The sequence below is a fragment of the Desmodus rotundus genome, chromosome 8, assembly GCF_022682495.2.
Source record: "Desmodus rotundus isolate HL8 chromosome 8, HLdesRot8A.1, whole genome shotgun sequence".
NCBI lineage: Eukaryota > Metazoa > Chordata > Mammalia > Chiroptera > Phyllostomidae > Desmodus > Desmodus rotundus.
The window spans coordinates 74,527,129-74,553,714 of record NC_071394.1 but is presented as its reverse complement, the minus strand read 5'-3'; the positions used below and the strand labels follow the sequence as shown (position 1 = coordinate 74,553,714).

The window sequence follows — 26,586 nt, the reverse complement described above, 5'->3', positions numbered from 1 at the left end:
TACATGAAATGGATAAATTTCTAGAAAAATATATCCTTCCAAAACTCAATGAAGAGGAAGCAGAAAACCTGAACAAACCAATAACACCTGGTAAAATTGAAACAGTAATCAAAAACCTTCTGACACACAAAAGCCCTGGACCAGACAGTTTCACAGGACAATTCTACAGAGCATTTAAGGGAGAGCTAACACCCATCCTTCACAGATTATTTCCAAATATTCAAGAAGACGGAAGACTCCCAAACTCGTTTTATGAAGCCAAAATCATCCTAATCCCAAAATCAGATAAAGACATAACAAAGAAAGAAAACTTCAGGCCAATATCGCTGATGAATATACATGCAAAATTCCTCAACAAAATGTTGGAAAACTGCATCCAACAATACACTGAAAATATCATACACCATGGTCAAGTGGGATTCATCCCAGGTAAGCAAGGATCGTATAATATTCGCAAATCAATAAGCATAATACACCACATAAACAGAAGCAAAGATAAAAATCCATGATCATATCAATACATGCAGAAAAAGCATTTGATAAGGTACAGCACCCATTTCTGATAAAAACACTCAGCAAAGTGGGAAGAGAGGGAGCATTCTTCAACATAATAAAGGCCATATATGAAAGACCTACAGCCAACATCATGCTCAATGGCAAAAACTTAGAGCTTTCACACTAAGATCAGGAACAAGACAAGGATGCCCTCTGTCACCACTCCTATTCAACATAGTATTGGAAGTCCTAGCCACAGCAATCAGACAAGAATAAGAAATAACAGGTATCCAAATTGGAAAGGAGGAAGCAAAACTGTCATTATTTGCTGATGACAAGATAGTGTACATAGAAAATCCTATAGACTTCACCAAAAAACTACTCCAGCTAATAAATGAATTTGACAAAACAGTGGGATACAAAGTCAATATTCAGGAATCAAATTCATTTTTGTATACCAACAATGAAACAGAAACAGAAATTAGGAAAAAAATCTCATTTGATATACCAACAAAAAAAATAAAGTACCTAGGAATAAACTTAACCAAGGAGATAAAAGACCTGTACTCAGAAAACTACAAAACGCTGAAGAAAGAAATTAAGGAAGACACAAAGAAATGGAAGCATGTACCATGCTCATGGATTGGAAGAATTAACATCATCAAAATGGTCATACTACTCAAAGCAATTTAGAGATTCAATGCAATCCCTATTAGAGTACCCATGACATATTTCACAGATATAGAACAAATATTTCAGAAATTCATATGGAACAATAAACAACCCTGAATAGCTGCAGCAATTTTGAGAAGAAGAACAAAGCAGGAGGGATCACAATACCTGATATCAAACGGTATTACAAGACCACTGTAATCCAAACAGCCTGGTACTGGCATAAAAACAGGCACAAAGACCAATGGAACAGAACAGAGAGCCCAGAAATAAACTCAAGCCTTTATGGTCAATTAATATTTGACAAAGGAGGCAGGAGCATAAAATGGAGCAAAAACAGCCTCTTCAACAGATGGTGTTGGGAGATCTGGACAGCTACATGCAAAAAAATGAAACTCGATCACCAACTTACGCCATACACAAAAATAAACTGAAGATGGATAAAACACTTAAATATAAGTCGTAACACCATCAAAGTCCTTGAGGAAAACATTGGCAAGAAAATCTCAGACATTCCATGCAGCAACATCCTCACAGACATGTCCCCTAAAACAAGGGACATAAAGGAAAGAATAAACAAATGGAACCTCATCAAAATAAAAAGCTTCTGCATGGCTAAAGAAAACAGCACCAAATTACAAAGAGAACCAACAGTATGGGAAAACATATTTGCTAATGATACCTCAGACAAGGGCCTGATCTCCAAAATATATAAAGAACTCACACGACTGCACTCCAGGACGACAAACAACCCAATTAAAAAAAAAGTGGGCAAAGGACTTGAACAGACACTTCTCCAGGAAGACATACAGAGGGCCCAGAGACATATGAACAGATGCTCAGCATCACAGGCTATGAGAGAGCTGCAAATTAAAACCACAATGAGGTACCACCTCAGACCAGTCACAGTGACCAACATAAGCAAATCAACAAAGAAATGTTGGAGAGGATGCAGAGAAAAGGGAATCCTAGTACATTGTTTGTGGGAATGCAGATTGGTACAGCCACTGTGGAAAACAGTATGGTATTTCCTCAGAAAATTAAAAATGGACCTTCCTTTGAACCCAGACTTTCCACAGCTGGGATTATAGCCTAAAAGCCCTGAAACACCAATCCAGAAGAACCTGTGCACCCCGATGTTCATAGCAGCACAATTTACAATAGCCAAGTACTGGAAGCAACCTAAGTGCCCATCAGCAAATGAATGGATCAAAAAAACTATGGTACATTTACACAATGGAATTCTATGCAGCAGAGAGAAAGAAGGAGCTCCTACCCTTTGTGACAGTATGGATGGAACTGGGGAGCATTATGCTATGGGAAATAAGCCAGGCTGTGAGGGACAAATACCATATGATCTCACCTTCAGCTGGAACATAATCAAAAGAAGAAAAAAAGCAAAGAAAATATAACCAGAGACATTGAAGTTACGAACAATCTAACAATAGCCAGAGGGGACAGGGGTAGGGACAGTGGGGAGAAGGGTTTTAGGAACTACTTACTATAAAGGACACATGGACAAAACCAAGGGGGTGTGTGGAAGCAGAGGAAGGAAACAGGTTTGGCTGGGTTTGGGTAGAGGGGTGGGGAGAAAATGCAGACAACTGTAATTGAACAACAATATAATAATTTAAAAATATATATTAAAAAAATTTAATAAAAATGGATCTTCCTTTTGACCCTGCAGTCCCGCTTCTGGGAATCTATCCAAAGGAAACCAAAACAGTAATTCGAAAGAATGTAAGCACCCTATGTTCATTACAGTGTTATTTACAACTGCCAAGATATAGAAGCAGCAGCCCAAACGTCCATTAATAGATGAGAAGATAGAACAACTATGGGATATTTACACAATAGAATACTTCTCAACTGTAAAAAGAAAGAAAACTTTATCCTATTCAACTGTATGAATGGACCTGGAGAACATTATGCTAAGTGAAATAAGGCAGTCATAGAAAGACAAATACCATATTGTTTCACTCATATGTGGAATCTAATGAACAAACTGAATTAACAAGGAAAATGGAGACAGACTCAGAGATGGAGAGCAGGATGATAGCTAGTGGGGGGTTAGTTTAGAGGGTGGAGGGATTGAGCAAATAGAAAAGAGGACTCATGGACATGGATAACAGTGTAGTGATTGCTGAGGAGAGGGGGATGTAAGGGGAATAAAAAGTAATGTAAAAATACAATGAAGATTAAATTTGTAAAAAAAAAAAAAGAAAGAATATAGGGAATGTAAAGCAGGGGACTTATTTAATAAGCATAGACTTTTTAAACCATATATAAAAAATTATATACCTATACAAATACAAAAATATGCTGAATTTAATTCCAAAATGAAACCGTCAGTTTAGTGAAAATAAGACCAACACCCAGTTTGTGACAGTTTGTGACTTATGAGTCGATACAATGATAGTGATATCATATACAGTTGTCTCCCCTTATCTAAGACAGATACATTCCAAGACCACCAGTGGATTCCTGAAATCACTAATAGTACCAAACCCTATACGTACTTTTTCCTGTACATATATACTTCTGATAAAGTTTAACTTATAAACTAAACACTGTAAGAGATTAACAAAAATAACTAATAATGAAATACAACAATTATAACAATACACATTTGACCCTTGAACAATGGCAGTTTGATCTGTGGAGGCCCACTTACATGCAGATTTTTTTTCAATAAGTGCTGTTAATGTATTTTCAACCACAGTTGACTGCAAGTGACTGAAATTGCAGAAAGGAAAACCATAGATGAATAGGAACCACCATATTGAAAATTCAGAATAAGCAAAGGGCTCCAGCCCAGGTGTCCAACTTAAGAAGAACAATATTATTATTGTCAGTAATTAAGAGCATATCCCTGAGTTATCAAAGTCTCTAAAAATTTCCTCTCACTAGAGCAGACAATGTTTGTCAAAGGAGAAGGACCTGTACCCTTGCCTTCTGATAAGACAGGTTGGACAAGTAAAAGATTTATGTATTGTATATTCAAATTTCTGTGAAGTTAGCCATATATTTACACATGTATGTATCTATATGTATATATATATATATGAATGAGATGAGGTCTGTCCAGAAAATGTTCAGCCATTGTTAATATGAGAAAGGTTTGTATGACATCACTGTAACCTCACAACCAATGAGAGTGGACTGGAATGCGCATGTGTGAACAATGACGACTTCACTGTACTAGTCAGTTGGGCCAGTAGATGCCATTGAGTGAGCATGTGTACTGTGTGGCTGTCTCATTCAAAATGACTGAGGACAAAAACAAAAATAAAATGACTGAGCAAGTACAGCAACAAATCTGCATCAAATTTTTCATTAAGTTTGAACATTCCTCTGCAGAAACTATTCAGATAATTCAGAAGGCTGCAGCTATGAGCAACTGGTGATTGACAACTTCAACACAACAACATGCCTGCTCATGTATCACATCTCATGAAGTTTTTTGGTGAAACATCAAATCACCCAGGTGACTCAGCCCCCCTACAGTCAAGATTTGGTGCCCTTGTGACTTCAGGCTTTTCCCAAAACCAAAATCATTTTTGAAAGGGAAGAGATTATAAACCAATGATGAGATTCAGGAAAGCACCATAAGGCAGCTGATGGCAATTAGGAGAACATGTGAAGTCCCAAGGTGCCTACTTTGAAGAGGACTAAAGTGTCATTGTTCTATGTACAATGTTACTTGTATCTTCTTCAGGAAATGATACCTCTTGGACAGACCTTGTGTAAATATATAATTATATTTAATATAATAATATAAAATTATTTTGTTGATTTCTTTTTTAAGATATTTTTTATTTATTTTAGAGAGGGGAAGGGAGGGAGACAGGGAGGGAGAGAAACATCAATGTGTGGTTGCCTCTCGCACACCCCCTACCAGGGACATGGCCTGCAACCCAGGCATGTTTCCTAGATGGGGATTGAACTGGCAACCCATTGATTCACAGGCTAGCATTCAATCCACTGAGCCACACCAGCCAGGTCTCTTCTGTTGATTTCTTAGTTGTTAAATTATTATTATATCAAGGAGAATTCTTACCACCATCACCCTGACAACCTAAATCATATCCACATTTTACTTTCCTTTATAGCACATTGTATCTTTTTTGTGTATCACAATTTGTTAGTATATATTATTGGATCATTACATTTAGTTTATATCTCCCATAAGAATAGGAACTGTGCCTATTTTATGCTCAGCACAGCAGTTAACAAATAGCTTTTGAAAGAATTAAGGATAACTTTTGTCTTTAAACACCTTCAAGAAAAACCACCATTCAAGGAAATTGTATCATACTGGTTTTAAATACTGCCTGGTTCACAATCCACACCCTCACCTGCACCCTCACCAACATAAAGTTGCCCCAGTTTGAAAAGCAATGAATAGTATTTGTACAGGAGAACAATGCTAATAATTCCATCATCAGCTGGTATGACTTTGAAATGTCTTGTACATCTCACAAAGGAATACAGTTTAATCATTAAAAAAATGAATATATGCATCCGAGAATTAGTATAAGCTTGAATTAAAGGTAAGGCATTGACTCTTTTTTTTTATTTTAATTTTTTATTGTTATCCAATTACAGTTGTGTGCCTTTTCTCCCCATCCCTCCATCCCACCCCAGCCAAACCCCCCTCCCTCCCCCACCTCCACCCTCCCCCTTGATTTTGTCCATGTGTCCTTTATAGTAGTTCCTGTAATCCCCTCTCCTCACAGTCCCCTCCCCACTCCGCCCTGTCCATTGTTAGATTGTTCTTAACTTCAATGTCTCTGGTTATATTTTCTTTGCTTTTTTTTTTCTTTTTATTATGTTCCAGTTAAAGGTGAGATCATATGGTATTTGTCCCTCACAGCCTGGCTTATTTCACTTAACATAATGCTCTCCAGTTCCATCCATGCTGTTGCAAAGGGTATAAGCTCCTTCTTTCTTTCTGCTGCGTAGATCCATCGTGTAAATATACCATAGTTTTTGGATCCATTCATTTGCTGATGGGCACTTAGGTTGCTTCCAGCACTTGGCTATTGTAAGTTGTACTGCTATGAACATTGGGGTGCATAGGTTCTTATGGATTGGTGTTGCAGGATTCTCAGGTTATAATCCTAGCAGTGAAATTGCCAGGCCAACAGGCAGTTCCTTTTTTAGTTTTCCGAGGAAATTCCATACTGTTTTCCCCAGTGGCCTCAGCAGTCTGCATTCCCACCAACAGTGCACTAGGGTTCCCTTTTCTCTGCATCCTCTCCAACATTTCTTTGTTGATTTGCTTATGTTGGTCACTGTGACTGGTCTGAGGTGGTACCTCATTGTGGTTTTAATTTGCAGCTCTCTCATAGCCTGTGATGCTGAGCATCTGTTCATATGTCTCTGGGCCCTCTGTATGTCTTCCTGGAGAAGTGTCTGTTCAAGTCCTTTGCCCACTTTTTTTTTAATTGGGTTGTTTGTCGTCCTGGAGTGCAGTCGTGTGAGTTCTTTATATATTTTGGAGATCAGGCCCTTGTCTGAGGTATCATTAGCAAATATGTTTTCCCATACTGTTGGTTCTCTTTGTAATTTGGTGCTGTTTTCTTTAGCCATGCAGAAGCTTTCTATTTTGATGAGGTTCCATTTGTTTATTCTTTCCTTTATGTCCCTTGTTTTAGGGGACATGTCTGTGAGGATGTTGCTTCGTGAAATGTCTGAGATTTTCCTGCCAATGTTTTCCTCGAGGACTTTGATGGTGTTACGACTTATATTTAAGTGTTTTATCCATCTTCAGTTTATTTTTGTGTATGGCGTAAGTTGGTGATCGAGTTTCATTTTTTTACACTTAGCTGTCCCGATCTCCCAACACCATCTGTTCAAGCGGCTGTTTTTGCTCCATTTTATGCTCCTGCCTCCTTTGTCAAATATTAATTGACCATAAAGGCTTGAGTTTATTTCTGGGCTCTCTGTTCTGTTCCATTGGTCTTTGTGCCTGTTTTTATGCCAGTACCAGGCTGTTTGGATTACAGTGGCCTTGTAATACAGTTTGATATCAGGTATTGGGATCCCTCCTGCTTTGTTCTTCTTTCTCAAAATTGCTGCAGCTATTCGGGGTCGTTTATGGTTCCATATAAATTTCTGAAATATTTGTTCTATATCTGTGAAATATGTCATGGGTACTCTAATAGGGATTGCATTGAATCTGTAAATCGCTTTGGGTAGTATGACCATTTTGATGATGTTAATTCTTCCAATCCATGAGCATGGTAAATGCTTCCATTTGTTTGTGTCTTCCTTAATTTCTTTCTTCAGCGTTGTGTAGTTTTCTGAGTACAGGTCTTTTACCTCCTTGGTTAGGTTTATTCCTAGGTACTTTATTTTTCTTGTTGCTATATCAAATGAGATTTTTTTCCTGATTTCTGTTTCTGCAGGCATTGACTCTTTAAAACAGTAATTGGATGGATGCATATATAGCTAGCTGGATAGAGGACATGTGAATAAATAATAGTAATAACTGCCCTGTGTTGAGTATAAAGTTTATTAGGTACTATGCTAAGTACTTCATCTCATCTAAAGTTCATAACCAGTTGTGGTTTTAACTGTACTGAGCTACCAAGTGGAACGTGAGTGGTTTTAACTCTATAACTCTGGATCCTGAGACCAGAACTGAGGAACTTTCGCAAGATATACTACCAGGAAATGGTGGTCTATAAATCCAAACCCAGTTTCTTCTATTACGTACCCAAGAGCTTAGAGTCTTAATCATTATATATGCCTTACACCAGGTGTGTCAAACTCATTTTTGCCGGGGGCCACATCAGCCTCACAGTTGCCTTCAAAGGGCCAAATGTAATTTTAGGACTGTACAATTGTAACTACTCCTTAACAGTTAAGCAAGAGCTCAGGGCTGCCACCAGGTAGAAACAAGATGCCGGCACAGGGTTGCCACCAGGTAGAAACAAGATGCAGGGCTGGATAAAACAAGGTGGAGGGCCGAATTTGGCCTGAGGGCCTTGTGTTTGTTACCTGTGCTCTACACCAAATCCTATCCTTAAACATGATCTCACAGGATAGAGGGAGTTTGGAATGACTGCAGGCAATGGTATTCAATGCCTTTAATTTTCTGTTTGCTTTGATGAAGATAGTAGCATAGAGAGCCACTGAAGGTTTTCTGAAAAAGAGCATTGTAGCACTTGTTCCTACAACCTGTGCAAAAGGGATGCTAGAGAGCTGTCCCAGTCCATTAATGGAGTTCCATTGCTTTAAATTGCATGACTGGTTGCAACAAAGATGGGCCTGAAAACTTGTCTTTATTGATGCACTTATAAACTACTTCTGGGAACATGAATGAAATGGTTTGTTGAACAATTTAATTTTTGCTCAAACTCTCATATGTCATAGAAGTGAGCTGAGAGTTGGGCATGATATTGAAAAACAATTATTTATTCTCTAACTTTGTGAAGAATTGCCTTTTCTGTTTTGGAGTGACTTTATTCCTTAGAGTAATAAAAATGATGATGACGATGATGATGATAGCTAATATTTATTGTACATTTACTAAAGCCAGAAACTGCACAGTGTTTTGACTGCATTTTTCATGTAATCCTCACTATCCTTTGTTATAGGCACTATTTTTTCTTTTTATTTTATTGTTATTTATTCATTTTTATTTTTTTAAATATATTTTATTGATTATGCTATTACAGTTGTCCCATTTTCCCCCTTCACTCCCCTCTACCCTGCACACCCCCTCCCACCCACATTCCCCCCCTTTAATTCATGTCCATGGGTCATACATTTAAGTTCTTTGGCTTCTACATTTCCTATACTATTCTTGTTCTCCCCCTGTCTATTTTCTACCTACCATTTATGCTACTTATTCTCTGTACATTTTCCTCCTCTCTCCCCAGTCACTGCCCTGTTGGTAACCCTCCATGTGATCTCCATTTCTGTGATTCTGTCCCTGTTCTAGTTGTTTGCTCAGTTTGCTTTTGTTTTTGTTTTAGATGTGGTTGTTAATAACTGTGAGTTTGCTGTCATTTTACTGTTCATATTTTTTATCTTCTTTTTCTTAGATAAGTCCCTTTAACATTTCATATAATAAGGGCTTGGTGATTATGAACTCCTTATCTTGACCTTATCTGAGAAGCACTTTATCTTCGCTTCCATTCTAAATGATAGCTTTGCTGGGTACAGTAATCTTGGCTGTAGGCCCTTGCCTTTCATGACTTGGAATACTTCTTGCCAGCCCCTTCTTGCCTGTAAGGTCTCTTTTGAGAAGTCAGCTGCCAGTCTTATGGGCACTCCTTTGTAGGTAACTGTGTCCTTTTCTCTTGCTGCTTCTAAGATTCTCTTCTAATGTTTAATCTTAGGTAATGTAATTATGATGTGCCTTCGTGTGTTCCTCCTTGAGCCCACCTTCTTTGGGATTCTCTGAGCTTCCTGTACTTCCTGGAAGTCTATTTCCTTTGCCAGATTAGGGAAGTTCTCCTGCATTATTTTTTCAAATAAAATTTCAATTTTTTGCTCTTCCTTTTCTCCTTCTGGTACCCCTATAATTTGGATGTTGGAATGTTTAAATATGTCCTGGAGGTTCCTAAGCCTCTCCTCATTTTTCTGAATTCTTGTTTCTTCATTCATTTCTGGTTAGATGTTTCTGTCTTCCTTCTGGTCCATACTGTTGATTTGAGTACTGGTTTCCTTCCCACCACTGTTGGTTCCCTGTACATTTTCCTTTATTTCACTTAGCATAGCCTTCTTTTTTTCATCTAATTTGCAATCAAATTCAACCAATTCTTTGAGCATCCTGATTACCAGTGTTTTGAACTGTGCATCTGATAGGTTGGCTATCTCTTTGTTGCTTAGTTGTATTTTTTCTGGAGCTTTGATCTGTTCTTTCATTTGGGCCATTTTTCTTTCTTTCTTTTCTTTTCTTTCCTTTTTTTTTGTCAGCATGCCTGTTATGTAAAGGGGCAGAGCCTTAGGTATTCACCAGCGTGGGGCAACCAGCATCACTGCACTGTGATGCTCTATATGGGGAAAGGGTCCAAGAGGGAGCAATGGTGCTTGCTCCACTCTCTGCCAGCTTTCAGCCACTTCCCCCAAGCAAAATGTGCCCTTCTGGTGCTGATTCCCGGGTGGTGGGGTTGTGTACATTCTGGGACCCTGTTGGTCTCTCCAACAAACTCTTCTGTGAGGCTGGGATTTTCTCCTGTTGCCACCTCAACCCCCAAGGGGTTTTCAATCAGTGGTTTGAGGCTTTATTTCCCCACACTGGAGCCATGGGTTGTGCAGTTTGTTTCATTCCCCCTTTGTTCCTCCCAGTTTATCTGCATGCAAATGTGGGACCACTGGGTCCGCCAGCCACTGCCTCACAGGGTCTGCCAGCTGCTGCCTTGCCAGTCAGTTGCATCAATGCACACCCTGCTCCGCAATCCACTGCCTCGCTGGGCCCTCCAGTCACCACCTTGCTGCAAGTCCTGTCCACCCAGCTGCGTGTTTCCACCCCTTCTACCAGTCTGGATGAATGTGTCTTCTTTATCTCCTTGGTTGTTGGACTTCCATACATTTCAATTTTATGTCAGTTCTGGTTGGTGTTTTTTTGTTTTTAAATTGCTGTTGTCCTTCTTTTGGTTGTCCAAGGAGGCACAGTGTTTCTACCTATGCCTCCATCTTGGCCAGAAGCAATTTATTCATTTTTAAATTGCAAACTGGTCTTGAACTACTCTGTGTCATTCAAAGATGAATGCAGTGTGATCCCTGTCCTAAAGGAAGTTCTTCACTGCTTGGTGAGTAAGCTAATAATTGAGTCCAATGTGGTTTGGGTTACAGTTAATATAGTTGAGTTTCTGGTGATAATGCTTCCTCAGTTACAACTCTGCCCTTTTTCACAATTGTAGAGTACACATCTAAAATCAAACCTTATCTTCTCTCTGTTTGATAGCTATGGTGCCTACTGGTATTTCATCTGCTTGCTTATTCCTTCTTTCATCTTATAGATCACTGCAAAGTTCATCTTCCCCATCCACTACTGTAATCAGATCTTCCCTTTGCTCACCAAATATGAATCATATCTTTAGTGACTTACCACTCTTAAAAAAATAGTAAAAATTAAGTTAAAAGAAAAAATCCCAATCCCCTTGCTTTCCGAACGTTATTAAGGTTTTCTCTTCCTACTGTCTGCTGTGAGCCTGCTCTTCAGGCCCAATGAGGGATTTGCAGTTGGAGCAGTACTCCACTCATTTATGCCCCCTGACCATAATTCATTCCTCAATGCCAATAGAGCCCATGTGGAGACATGTTGAGCTAAAGTGTAAGTTCTGAGGGCAGGGCTATGTCATGTTCATTATTTTACAGTCTCTGCAAATTGGGCAGTGCTCTGAGTATAAAATGTTCTGAATTGAGACAATCATTTTTTATTGAAATTATAGAAATGGACTACAATTTTGAGACAATATAATGTGTATTTGCTGTATTTATTAAGGTCATTATATATTAGTACCTTGATCTTTTCCCACAGGAAAATGCCTCAAAGTGAAAGACAACAGTAAAATAAAAAGGATTTCTGTCCTATTTACTGTTTATCCTTGAAAGATGGATAGATTCTCCTTTTCAGTCTCTCTTTTTTCTCTACAACAATGTGACCTGGTATAAGGGTGAAATCAAGATACATGATTAAAGTGGCTTTAGTGATTTTAAGAATCTCTCAAGTGAAGATGAACATTCTTAAAAGTTGAAGATCACCTATTTTCCTGAACATGGCACAGTCGTTGAGCGAATCCCAGAACCCCAGGGTTAAAAGTGACTTTAAGACCCTCTTTTGTAATCATCACAGATAAGAGAGAATCTGTTTTGCAGCTGATATTTAATTAACTTGTTCTTTTAGGGGAGAAAAGTTATTACAGAATTATACATCTACCTCACAAGTTTCTCATGTCTCCAAAACTTTTCACTAGTGGGAATTTTATGAAACCCAGATATGTGTAGCTCAAACCAGGAAAAACCAAGTGTAATATAAACTGCTTTCTTGCCCAAATTACTATTACTTTTTATTGTTGTTCAAGTTCAGTTGTCTCCATTTTCACCCCACCACAACCCCCTGCCGCACCCATGCCCACCTCCCACCCTCAAACCTACCCCCTTTGGTTTTGTCCATTGTGTCTTTATACATGTTCCTTCCCCATGATGGACCTTCCCCTTATATTCCCCCACTATCCTTCTCCCCAGTCCCCTCTGGTTACTGTCAGTTTGTTCTTTATTTCAATATTTCTGGTTATATTTTGTTTGCTTGTTTTGTTTTGTTGATTAGGTTCCACTTATAGGTGAGATGATATGGTATTTGTCTTTCACCGCCTGGCTTATTTCACTTAGCATGATGCTCTCCCGTTCCATCTATGCCGCCCTGAAGGTAGGAGCTCCTTCTTTCTTTCTGTTGCATAGTATTCCATTGTGTAAATGTACCATAGTTTTTTGATCCACTCATTTACTGGTGGGCATTTATGTTGCTTCCAGTACTTGGCTATTGTAAATTGTGTTGTTATGAACATTGAGGTGCATAGGTTCTTTTGGATTACTGTTTCAGGATTCTTAGGGTATAATCCCAGCAGTAGTATTGCTGGGTCAAAAAGCAGTTCCATTTTTAGTTTTCTGAGGAAATTCCATACTGTTTTATACAATGGCTGTACCAGTCTGCATTCCCGCCAACAGTGCACTATATAAATATATAAAGAATTCACATGACTCCACTCTAGGATGACAAACAATCCAATTTAAAAATGGAAAAAGGATTTGAACAGACACTTCTTCAAGGAGGACATACTGAGGGCCAAGAGACATATGAAAGGACGCTTAGCATCACTAGACATCAGAAAGATGCAAATTAAAACCACAAGGAGATACAGTTTCATACCACTCAGAGTAGCCATCATAAACAAATCAACAAAAAACAAGTGCTGAAGAGGTTGTGGAGAAAAAAGTAGCCAAATTATTTTTGAGTTAACTTAATTTTACAAGAAACCAAATGTACCCTCAATATTACTTTTCCATAAGTATGTTGACATGGAATTTATTTTCTATATTAATATAGCGGCAAGAATTTATTCATTCACTCAGAAGTCAATAAATGCTTTGTTGCATTTCTTTGAATCCTGAACACAAAACTAGAATGAGTTGACATTATAATGATGGAAAATGTGGGTTTGTGATATAGTATTCTCAAGGTACCAAGTACAGAAACATGTAAGAAGCATACAAAAAGTCAATTATCATTTTTATTATTGTACTGACCATTATAACTTAAGACATCTAAAAATTTCAGTATTTAAATTTTTCTTATTATAAATATGTCCACAAGAAAAATATTACAAAAATAGTTAAATAACATTAATATTACTTCTTTTTATTAATCTGAAGGTTTTGAGTAGCCTCCAGTTTGAGAGAAGAGGAGGCAATTTTTAAATCCTCTCTTTGTGAACTTTTTAAAAGATATTTCAGCAAATACAAAATTATGAAAATGATTAGGATTGAAGATTAATGTTTTACCTCAAGCACAAAGAGATATATATGAAGATGACCATGCAGTACATAAATCAGAAACAAAATAAATACAATGGCATCTTTAGAAAAGCAAGAATGAACTGGGTTCTGATAAGCCAGAGGCAGTGCCAAGTCACCAAACTCTGCTTAGAGAGGCAGGTGCAATGAGAATTTTTAGAGTGTATAGGGAAGGCTGAAGACATTTTTATTCTTAGAAAGCCTTTTATTTTTCCCTGTGAATAAGCAGATCTTTACAACCTTGAATTAAAGGGGATACGTGGGTTTTGAGATGTATTCTTTTTCTGACAATCTATATTGTCATTTAGAAGATAATCATGCTTTGGAGGGAGAGAAACTGTTTTGTTAGCTTACAATGGAGTAGATCGCTTTGGAGGGGGCAGAGGGAAGCCTTAAAAAAAGGAAGTGTCCTCTGCAAGTAGGCTGAACCCTGTTTGGCTGTCATTCATTTTTCTTGTGCAGAAAAATGAGGAAAGGGGATGAAATGCTCAATTGAAGACTGCTGGTAAAGAGGGTTACCCCTCAGAGCTAAGATCAGAGGGTTTACATTCTCAAAGGTGTAGATGCAGGGCAATAATACTGAAATATCAGACAGGCTTTAAGGGGACAGCATGGCTAATATGGCAGGTTGAGCACTAGCAAAAGGGAGCTTCAGATTGCAGGATCTCAATAAACACTGCCAACACTGATTTTTCTCTTACATGACCCAAAGCTGTGTGATATACTGGTGTTCCCTTTCAGCACTCTGTATGTTTTCCTTGTTGCCAAAATATATGCCTCTCTTATTTAATATTGTCACCTATCAATTCACATAAGTAAGTACTGTTTTACCCATGACCAGAATCTCTCCCTACTCCCTGTCCAGGTGCAGAGCACTGCTGTTAAAAACTAAAACATTCAGAACTCTCACAATAATTTTGTACCCTGCGGAGGATTTGTGTTTTCTGTTATTACTGTGTTTTATGAAAATATCACACTGACTTGCATATGGATAAAAATATTTAAAAGATTTTACATCCTATACTTGCTTGCAAATCTGGTGAAGTTACATTTTACTTGACTTGGTCTGATCCACATGTAAAGCTTCAATCAAATATAAACAAAATTACTAATAAAAAAAAAGCCTTAACTTCCCATATACTAGAGCAGACATCATTTTGGAGACAGCAATATGGAGAATTTTAATGTGCTCCTGCATCACTGCGGGGTCTTCTCCACTCTGTTTTCTTTTTTAATTTTATTTTTATTTTAGAAATAGGGGAAAAGATGGAGGAAGAGAGGGAGAGAAACAGTAATATGAGAGAGAAACATCAATTGGCTGCTTTCCATATATGTCCCAACTAGGGACCGAATCTGCAACCCAGGCATGTGCCCCGACTGGGTATCAAACTAGTGACCTTTCAGTTTGTGGGATGAAGCCCAACAAACTGAGCCATTCTGGCTGGGGCTCTATCCCATTTTCTTATTAATTCTCTGTGATGTTAACAGGTGTCTTTTGGTTTCCTTATTGTTGTGAGAATGAAGCATCATGGTGGAGACTCATCTTTGCCGTGTCAGGAGTTGAGTGGTGGTGACGTAAAGGACTAGATTTCCAGCTGAGTGCAAAAACAGCCAATCAGAAAGTATCACAATAAAAGCCTTTATTGAAAAAGCCAAGAAGCATTTGTGTAAAACTAATGCCTTGAGGAGCTTCAGAAATAACTGATGCTTATACAGAAATAATTTTTCACCCAGGGCATTAAGAAAAATGTGACCATTTTGATTTGAACTGAGTGAATCTAATCATTGGTTTCATAAAATCTCATTATCAGAAACAGTGTGCTGTAAATACATCCCCTAAATCCATTGCCAGCTTCCTATTGTGGTCAACCTCGATATCACCCTGGAATACAGGGCTGTTTTATCAGGGACTCAACTTTTGAAAGTTTCAACCACATGATATCAAACATATTAAAAAGAAACCACAGCCTGTATCAAATATATTTTGATCATAAACAAATATTTGCATTTGTTATTACTCTTTTTTTATTTTGCAGATTTTCTTTTGTACTTTCAGTCAATTCATTTTTCCTCTTTTGGTGGGCCTTTAAAATTCTCAAAGGCCCTAGGCTGAGGGATAAACCCTAACACTGGGTGGATAAGCTGGTCTTTCTGAAAAAAATAGCTCAGTCATTCTGAACAGCATTTAGCAATTTGTCCCCTTCACTGGAAAGAAATAGTAAACAATTTCAGTTTACGAAAAATAACAAAATAAAAATTCTTCCAATAAGCAAGACTTTTATCATACAAGGGGATGTTTTGACAAAATGCTGCTTGATGAAACTAGACAACATAATTATATTAGCATTGTAAAACTTATAAATTAAAATCTTATTCTTCTAAATAGGGTATTCTTAACCAACCATGGATGGTTAAAGAGGACTTCACTTCAATGAGAAATCGCTTCTCCGGAGGGACATAGCAGCAGTGCCCATGTCGTTTGAACAAATGCAACATTTGTTTTCTGTTTCCATACAGCCTCCATCGTGATTGGGAAATGGTGGTGTGAGATGGAGCCTTGTCTGGAAGGAGAAGAATGTAAGACACTCCCTGATAATTCCGGATGGATGTGCGCTACAGGCAATAAAATTAAGACCACAAGAGTAAGTTCAGTTATTTCTAATGTCTCATGAATGTTACTAACTGTACTGTTTTCCTTTGTGTTGTACAAACATCACCCAGGGAAGCTTTGAACAGAAAAAAAGCCTTTTCCCTTATAGAAAGCATTCTTAACCACCCTGATCAGTGTCCATCCACCAATAAGAACTTAGAGATTGAAGTTAACTTTTCTACACTGAGCAGTTTAGTGTTTCTGCTACTGGCTCATAAATAAAGCTATGTTTCAGTAAGGCAATTATTTGGATAATTCATCCAACATCTATGGTGCTCGGAATAGATAATAAAATGAGGATGTTGTGTAATTTGTCCACATAGTTTGTTGAAATAGTCTGCATTTAAGTACAGATCCTTTAAAGGAATTCTCTCATGATCTTATAGGGAAATAAAAGATTTCTGTGATGTGAATAATCATTCCCTGATTACTCTGGTTAAATCAGAAGTTGTGTTCAAAGTGTATACCAACCTGTATAGTGAGGCTACCAACCCGTCAGGATTTGTGTCATAATGCTAGAGCAGGATGAAGAAGCCCAGCTAGGCCAGCCATTGACCTTCTGTACACTGGACCATAAGAAAGTCTAGGAGTCCTAAAGGGGATCAGGGGAGGGTGGGTGCTCACGACACTTAAGGCAATATTTATTTACTAGTACAAAGTTACGTTACTATTTTAACAATCAGTATGACCACATATATGTGTATCATGTGAATACCAGCCCTGCTATGTGTGTATATAGTTTAATGTATTGTATATTTTTTAAAGGAAGCTCCACTAATTACACATCTCAATATGTTGACCTTGTAATCTTCCAAAAGAGTGACTCAAACTTAAAAAAGGCAATTCTGATTCCAATTCTTGTATTATGAATCATAACGTGATCTTTATCAGTATTATCTTTTCAAAAATTAAAATTGGTTCTTGCAGCTTTGTGATGCAGAAAACAAAAGCTATGTTTCATAATATATTAAACACTTATTTTTTCATATATAAAATGGATTGAGATGTTTGCATGTCAAATTTAGTTTTCTTTATTAATCACTTGAGCTAGTAAATGGCCATGCCTCCCTGGCTTGCAGCCAAGAGATTTCCGAATCATCCTAGTTTAACATACATTTTTGAGTACCCAAGAAGCTCAGCTTGGATTATTTTCTTTCATTTTAATGAAACACCTACCAAAGAAACACCTACAGAAATAAACCCAGTTTCTGCAAATTACCCATAGAAATTATCCATTTAATTACCTGCTACCATTTCAGGTTTTCCTTTGGTTGCAATTTGCCTGAAAATGATTTTACCAAGTAATTTGAAGATGCTCTTACAAGTTACTTTTAAGCTACCCTGAATTATGGCCAGTGTAATTACAAAAGTACAATTGAAATCTGATCACATTATTTTAAACATGTTGCTGATTTACAGGGTGGGCAAAAGTAGATTTACAGTTGTGAGTACATGAAACAGAGTTTATTTTTGCATTATTGTTTATTGACTATTGTATTATTTATTTGTATTACCCACCCCTGTATTTTCTGCTAAATCTCACTTTTCTATTCCAAATGATAACTGATCACCCTTTATTGATGGTAATCCCTGCTCTCATGGTGCCTCCAGACTTGAAACTCAATAAAGAGCAACATGCAAGTCACTTCAGTATTTAAATAGGTGAAATTCCAAGAGTACCAATAAGGAGACCCTTTGGAAGCTAGAACATAAACAAAAACAAAACACAGAAATTGTTGGTGCTATCTTTATGTGACTTATGTGACTTTCTTCAATTCAGCCTCTGTAGAGTATATTTTAAAAGCATGGAGCATGTAGTAAATACATCCTAGATATTTTCCAACATCACAGAAGTGCAGTGCAGAATCTGATCATGGTAATAGAGGCTGGAGCACACTGTATCTGTTAGTGCCCTAGGTGGGCTGAATGCAACCCAGACAGCTGAGCGTAGAAGAGAAATAAATCTCCCTTGCCATGGGTTTGAAAACAAAGATGTACCTGTTCTGACATGTGCATCCAATTCACACAAGGAAATGAGACACTGTTCTACAGCTTTTGAGGGGCACTAGAAAAAGCTGTACTTTTTAAATCTTTAGAGGACTCAGACATTTCTACTGACTTACAATTTCTCCCCTCCTTTTATCAAGAAATGCATAATAAAATAAACACTTTTAAATACAAAGACACCAATTAAGTCCAGATGATACATACAGGAGCTTTCCATTCTGTATAAATGACATGCCAACAACAGTCTTTATATCATATATTCTGAGAATAGGTTTTATGTCAATTTTTCTTGTATGCCCTATGTATTTTCCCCATTAGAGAATGATGTGTCTACATACTTCAAACACTGACTCTAGCAATTTAAATTTTGAAAGAGTTTAATTCACAGATGTACTTCAGTTTGAATAACATGTTTTTATTTTTCTGTTTTTACCTAAGAGGTGATCTTTAGATAAAAAAAAAATCATCAAGTTCCTATCAAAATGAAAGGGAAAATAAAGAAAAATCACCTTTTTTGTTCTTATGCATAAGATTGATTCAAATTTTCAAAGAGAATGCTCTTTGGAAATAAATGAAGAAACATACCCAGATTGTTAATGACAAACTGAGAGTTTCCTTTATAGATTATTTTTAAAAGTAACTCCAATGTAAAGACATTTGCAATAAATATTCCAGGTACATCATTGTTTTTCCCTATGTAGGTTTTTTCTAAAACTTTCCTGTTAGAAGAATTACTTCCCAAATAGTCATCCTAAACCAAAATTCTCAGCAGTCTTTGAAATGTAGATAAAAGATGCCTCAAAGTATAATCTAATTCATATTCTTATGTTGTTTCTTTTTTAAAAAAGGGTAGAGAGTAGAAATTCATTGTTTCATTTAGACATGCAGATGCCCAGATTGAGAAGTAGCCACGGTAAGAGGCCACAATCTAAAGGTAAATGATAAATGTTAGGAAGTTTGATCTCAGTGACAATATAACACAAGAAGGAAGGTAAGTAGAATTTGACAAAGGCTTTCCTTTCAGGAGACTTGAGAGAATAAATCTTAGGGAAAGAGGAAGCTTCCTGAATGAATACCACCTATATAGAGCCTCCAGTAGAATACAGCTGGTGACAGACACCCTCCTGAAGAGATGCTTGGTTTTCTGGATGAAGTGCCATGGCTAAATTTTAACCCTGTCCCTGCTTAATTGTTGCTTCAATTGTTTTATTAAAATTACTTTGTTGGTAGTTTACAGCAAGACTAATCTACTTAAATATTAACTAGAGAATTTTGTCTATGGTTTTAGCTACCTACTGGTTTATTTCCTTTCTTTAAACTCATACAAAAATATAAGTTTGAAAGTTGAAAGGCAATAGCTCATGCATCCAGGAACAAATCTATACACTGTGTATCCAGTAACAATGGCTTTCTTTAGAAAGACAGACCTCTCCATAAAAGAAACAAGGTGTTTGACAAAGCTGTAATAATTCACAGGTAAAAAGTGAACATTGGTTGTTTGGGGATAAGAAGAAAAAAGAAATGAAATGAAGAGGAAATCAAAGTCACTTGGAAAGAAAAATAAGCAGATTAAAATAGCAGAGAACAATCTGGTATAGAACCTGGAAAAGTATTATGCAACTTTGGGCTTCCTACAACCCAGTATGTTAATGTCTTTCAGACTGTGAGAAAATAAAGTTAGTGCACAATGCAGAATCAAATTTCATCCCCTAACAGGGTGAGTGGACAGAACTCAGATTGCACACATAACTACTAATGCCATCTGGCCAATCGCTGTTTTCTGTGATCAGCTCAACACAAATCCACAGCAATCATTTGTTTATTAGTCTCTTGGGCCCACCCACTAATGGTGATTTTGAATTTGCTTATCTCCATGATACATTTTTTATTATTACTGAAGGCAAAGTACTAGGGTTGACATATTTTAGTTGTTTCAATCAAAATCTCACCAGGTCTGAAGTGCTCTGAGAGCCTTTACAATCATGAACTCCATTCCATTTTGCATGAACTGTATTTAAAATAGAGGGGTTGGAGGTGTGGCAAGAGAGAGGCAGGAAGAAAGAAAGAGATGGATGAGTATTTGGAGATTGCAGAAAGAATGAATGAACCAACTTATGCTAGCTCAATAACACAATTGCCCCTGGCTCCAAGTGAACTCATTCATTTCTTTAGCCAATAATATACTTAAACCTCTACTCTGTAAAGTTAATGTGTAAAGGTCTTGAGGATGTGATGGTGGACATGACGGAGTCCCTGGTCTTCCATGGAGGACAGGGCCCAAGGATGAGTGGTGTGGTGCTAGAAATAAAGGAACGGCAATTTTTATGAATGTCACTTTCTCCCTCCTTTGGTGAAAAAGAAGACAATGAAAACAGAAGGTGATAAATGCCACTGGAATGTAGGAAACAAAGGTTTGGAAACATTTGTTATTTATATACAGAGAGGATAAAAAAGTATGTGAAGATTTCTCACACATTCTACTCCTGGCCCAACCAACTTTTAAATGTAGACTTTTATTATTGTTTCTACCCAGCCCTGAAAACTTCAAGTCTACTCCTAAATATACTCCCTGGAGTCAGACACTGAATTTCTAAGAAAAATGCCTTATGTCCTAAATACCTTGGCAATGACTTCACCTTATGCCACTCTTCTACACCTTACCACAGGCCAACATGACGAAGACATGGAATGACCTACTCAGTTCAAATTCTCATCAGACACAGGACTGATGGTGTAATATGTAGAACCCAGACCAAAATAAAAACATGGGGCCCCTTTTTCAAAAATTACTAATAATATCAAGATGGCAGCAAGAAGTCATTAAGCCAAGTGTGGGACCTTTTCAGCCCAGGGCTTTGTGTAGCTGCATAGGTTTCATGCCTATGAAATCAGTTCCAGTCATACCTGGCTCTAATACTCTGTCTCCTTAGTGTGGTGAAATTAATTTAATAAGTCGATAAAATATATAGTAGTCTGTCAATGTGCTTTGATCGCCATTTGAGAACTATTGCTCTAGACATTAACATTTTTTTTACTTCAGGTCACTTGAAAGATGCAACATCCTAAGAATTCAAGATGTTCTCAATTTTCTGCCTGATCACCTTTCTTTGCGCCTTCATTTTTTTTCTTTTTTCCCTGAAACTTCTTTCTTTCTTTGGTTACAGATTCACCCAAGAACCTAACAGAAGCATTTGTTGTAGTAATACAGGAAAATCAGCTCTGCGGAAAATACATTTTAAGAATTTAAAACACCTAACACATTACAAGCCAAATGGATTTATTTGCACTTTGACTCGTTACCAGATGATCACAGTACTTTAACTGTGTGTCATGAAGTATCCTATAGTGGGAAGACCAGTTTTAGACCAACATCATGGAAATTGAGTTTTTAAAAAAGGATTTTCTCAATGAAAATTTTGGGGATAATGAAGAATGACCAACTGTCTTCTAATTTGGATATATAGTTACTTTGTACTATTTGAAATATATGTATATATAATATTTTGAAATATTATATATTATCTTCAAGATATGAACTACCACATTTCAAGGCACCTAGTGTATCTCTTTGAATTTTGGATGCTTTGTTTTGTTTCTTTTTGTCGTCATTTCTTTTTCTATTGGCAAGAAAGATGTGCCCCTTTCAGAGATCAGCGGGGCACTCACATTGGAAGGCCAGCTACAGGTGGACTCCTGGAATCTGAGGCATCATAATACTGAATCAAGAGCTTCCTTCTGTTTCTTCCAGATGGCCAAGGAAGCACGTGACCTGTTTTATTGCTTTCTGCCCTGTGCAATATTAGCATGCAAGCTTGGCTTACATAACCATACTTTATAGTCAATTGATATGTAATAACTGTTTTAACTTCTTCCAGGAAAATATTTTTAGAACTACTAGTTTTTACACAAGTAAGAAAGAGAGCATACTGGAGGGAGCTACTCCATCATGCTGTTAAGATTCTGGCAGAGTTGTGGTAGAATATGGATCCCTGTATTAATAAGTCCTGTAAATACAATGTCTTGAGGCTTTGTATAACTGTCCTAGACTGCAGAAATGCCCTCTGATTAAGCCCAAAGTTTGGCATCATTAAGTACTTAGTGCTATAGCAACAAGTCTTATCATAGCATCTTTTTCTACTTTGATTTGCCCTTTCTAAGAGTATTCAGATCTCTTCTGGTGAACTAAGAAAACCATTAAAGCAATTGGGTTTCAGAATAATCTATGTGACCAAATGTTGGATGGCCCTATTAAAGTGATAAATAACTTCTTTCTATACTTACTTGTCCTCTTTGTTTGCCATTTATTTTTCCTGAGTCCATTTTAGCTAAATCAAGAGAATACCCCACTTAGAAATTTGAAGTCAGTCAGAGTTTTTTCATGAAATCTTTGTTGCCATTACAGCCACCCTTTCCAACCCTGATATTGGGAAACTCAGAAACCCATTATTATAACTTCAGGGTACTCAGCCAGCAAGATGAAAGTCAAATATCATTTTAGGGTTTTCACTGTGAGCACTTGTATGATACATATGGGGCACACCTGCCAAAAAGTACTTATTGCCCATCTTCTCTTTTTGAGAGTTACTGATACAATATGATACTTATATGAATACCTACTTAAGTTCTAGTTTACCTGGAGATAGAATAATAGTACTATATGCTCCAATTACTTATCATATTGCAATTACATCTATTTTTTTCTCCAAAGCCTTTTCCTGAAATGCATGTTGTTAGGTCCTCTTATTAGATCAGAATCACAGTGAGTCCCTAGTCTGGGCATTTTAATGTTAAGCCTCAGGTAAAATCCAAAAGCTTCTTCATCTCTACTATGTAGATTGAGGTCTCATTGAATGTGTGAACACTCCAACTAGACAGATAGATTCTACATCTTGAATGGTTACAAAACCATCCAGAAATGGAAATAGAATCCTCTTTGCAAAATTTAGGCTTCCCAAATATTTTCACAGTTATTTGTTAGAAAATAGCAGAAAATTTATACCAGAAAATAAGAATTACTTGAAATCATGGTCCATAGCCAACTACCAAGTGATATATTAGACATTCACTTTCATGTGTAGACCTTTGAGTAAAAACTATAATTAAAAACTCAAAGACTTATCTAGAACAGTACATTCTAAAATACACTTGGGAACAATTTTAAACAAAATAAAATAGAAATATTTACTGAGGAAATTTTCAGAGCCTTTAATACACCGAAAAATACTGTGTGTCTTCTAGAAAGATTAGAACAGTGGGAGCCAAGTAAAAATCTGCCAGAATCCAGAAATGTTGGGTAGTCATTTGACTAATGGAGAGCTCATTTTTGGCCTACTTAGAAGCTACAAGAAATTATTTATGTGTGAGGATATAGTAATTGTATTAACATATCTTTAATTTTTCAAGGGAACCAACAAATGTGAAATTTTACATAAAACCTGATAATATTCTTAAATATGATAACTAAAATGAGATTATTTCCATTAAAAAGGTCTGCAACATTATTATTGTCCCAAATTCCCAGATCACATGGCCTTTTCTATGAGATTAGTGTTTTTTGGAATACCCTTTTAAAAGTGTTGGTCTTGAATGAAAAAAGCCAATGAGAAGGAAAAGAATATTCTCTATTATATGGTCTCATACATACAGATCCTTTTCATAATTTAAAATATATGGAGGTGCAGCTTTTTCTACTCTGTGACCAGAGCCTATAAGTCAGTGAAAAGCTAGTCTAGAGGTCCAGGTCTGTTAGTTCATTTCTTATTGGTCACTTAAGGCAACAGACTCCCTTGTAGAGACCTGGAAGAGAGGAGCAGAAAAAAAGAACACATCAGAATCAGGCAATTATCTAATAAAACTGTTCAAATATTTTAAATGTCATCAAATTCTATTTAGATTTACCCAAGTACTTTACACAAATGTGTGAACCATCAACTCCTGTTTAAATTCAACTTGTGCCAGTTTAAGATATTTAGTAGCTACCATCTGCCTATTGAATCTGAATACTTATGGTTTTAAGACTATGTATTTGTGATAATAAAGAACTCAGTGTGGTATGACTAATGTTGGTTTTGGGCTTGTGCATCAAGTATAATGCTATACCAAAATTAGAGCAAACACAAAATGTTTCATCCATAGCCCTTCTCTTGGTAAAAAGGAAAATAAGGCTTATTCCATAAAACAAAATTTTTTTAGTAAGATAAAGCTTATTTGTGTGTGTGTGTGTGTGTGTGTGATTAGGTTTATGTATTAATGGACTTGGCAAGTACATTGAGAAGTTTTACTATTTGGCTTTCTTCCATGATAGAATGATGAAGAATGGTTCACCAATACACAATTTAGCATTTTTTTCTGATCAAATGCAGTGTAATTTTCACAAAGCAATATAGTGATTTTATTGTGCAGTATATTGTGCCATCTTGCTGCTGTCACTGATACGATAGGTTATGAAAGGTATAAATATGTTTATATGAGGAGATCCACACACTTCTCACCTTTGTGGCACGTGCACTCCTTCCTGGAAGGTTAAATTCATGTCAAACTATGAGTTTCTCTTCTAATTATGCTTGACAGCCCCATTTTAAAAATCTATTAGGACTTGACTGACAAAGAAGTGTGTTATATCTCCTTGCACGAGCTATCTACTTTCTAAGTAAAAGATTTAGTGTCTAGCAAATTCTAGGGCTCAGATCACATCCATCTAGTTTATAAATATCAGGAAACAAGATAAAAGTCACTGACTGAGGAATGTAGGGACTGGGGACAAGAATCTGATCCTAGTACCCATGGATGCAACAAAAAAGTGGCAAAATAGAACCGTATTCACTCATCAAATTAAATGAAGCAATTTTCTGTGCCCACACACATACCCCCAAATCCTCTGCCATTGAAAAGTTAGAGATTTTAAAGGGGCAAGATGGTGGCAAATTAGAAGGACAGGTCAGAGACCTCCTCCGAGAACCAAACTGGAAATAAAACTAAAGAGGGGAGCAGTCACCCAAACTAACTGAATACCACCTAAAAAAGACACTTTTAACCACCTTGAGATGGGTAGGAAAGATGGGGTCAATTATGAGCCCATTTTCACAGTGGACCAAGGCTGTGGGAGCTTCCCTTTGAGAGGAAAGAAGCTGGATCCACAAATGGGGCCACCAAGCACAGAGCGTGACAGTGCAGGGGTTCCTCTGCTAGGGTAAGAGCAAACCTGTTGGAGACAAAGCCACTATTTTTATTTCTTTAACCTTTAAAGGGGCCAAAGCACAGGTCTTGCGTTCACAGTTGCTCACCTTGGGCCCCAGCGAAGGGAAGGCAGCGCAATCTGCAGTCTGACAAGGAGAGTCTAGTGTGGGAGATGCTGGGGAGAGACATGGGGGAGCAACTGTGAGGCTTTGATTGCCAGAGTACACCCGGATTCTGCAGGGCCATCTTGCTTGAGAAGAGCAAGCACCTCCCAGGGGGAAAGCAATTAACAGACCCTGCAGGATATCACTTGCCCCACCCACCCTATGGAATCCTGCTCCCCACAGCCTGAATATCCTTTTTCCTTTTGTTTGGTTTGTTAAGGTTTTTGTTTTGTGTGGGTTTTTTTCTTTCACTCCTTCTTTTTTCCCCATCCTGCATTTTAACCCCTGCTGAGGAGACAGCAACATACACAAACTCAGGGGGTATCAGAGACTGGCTGTAGGGCACAGCCATGCCATACACTTTGCTGGTATACAGATGGGTGCTTACCCCTCTAAGAAGAGCCATGGAAACATTCTTGGTTTCTGATATACCCAAAACCTGGACTCTGGAGACCCCATCCATTAGCCTACTTGGGGCCCCACCCTGCCAAGTACAGGGAAATAATCCCAAACAGACTCAGACTAGTGGCATGGGGGTGGGGGAACACAACCACCATCTTCCCTGGAGTCTGAAAGGCACCTGACAAGGGAGATCCAGGAGTCCTCTGACCCTACCAGAAGCCCTATCAAAAAACGTCAGGCCCACAACTAGGCTAAGGCTGACAGAGGTGGATCAAGCACTGACTTGAGTCATTTGCTGACATATGCTGTTAAAACCCAGCCATGCAGAGTAGCTTGGCCCATCCTGGGTGCAGTCAAGCCTGGAGGAATCAACCACAAACTGTAGAAAACTATAGCTCTGAACAGGCTGCTGAGGGCTAAACATAGACAGCATCTGACACTGGCTTACACCAATCTCAGACACATCAGAGCCATATCCAAAGGGAG

At 37.5% G+C, this 26,586-nt stretch overlaps 1 protein-coding gene across 1 annotated transcript in view; it reads left to right on the top strand.

The window, feature by feature from the left end:
- Window positions 1–21,768, top strand: part of TAFA1 (TAFA chemokine like family member 1) — a 126,407-nt gene extending 104,639 nt beyond the window's left edge. Inside the window, exons 2-3 of the mRNA XM_024556621.3 lie at window positions 16,219–16,343; window positions 21,523–21,768. Of these exons, the coding sequence (XP_024412389.2) occupies window positions 16,219–16,343; window positions 21,523–21,540 (143 nt within the window). The 3' untranslated portion in view covers window positions 21,541–21,768. The remainder of the gene's footprint in view (window positions 1–16,218; window positions 16,344–21,522) is intronic.
- The last annotated feature ends 4,818 nt before the right edge of the window (window positions 21,769–26,586 follow it).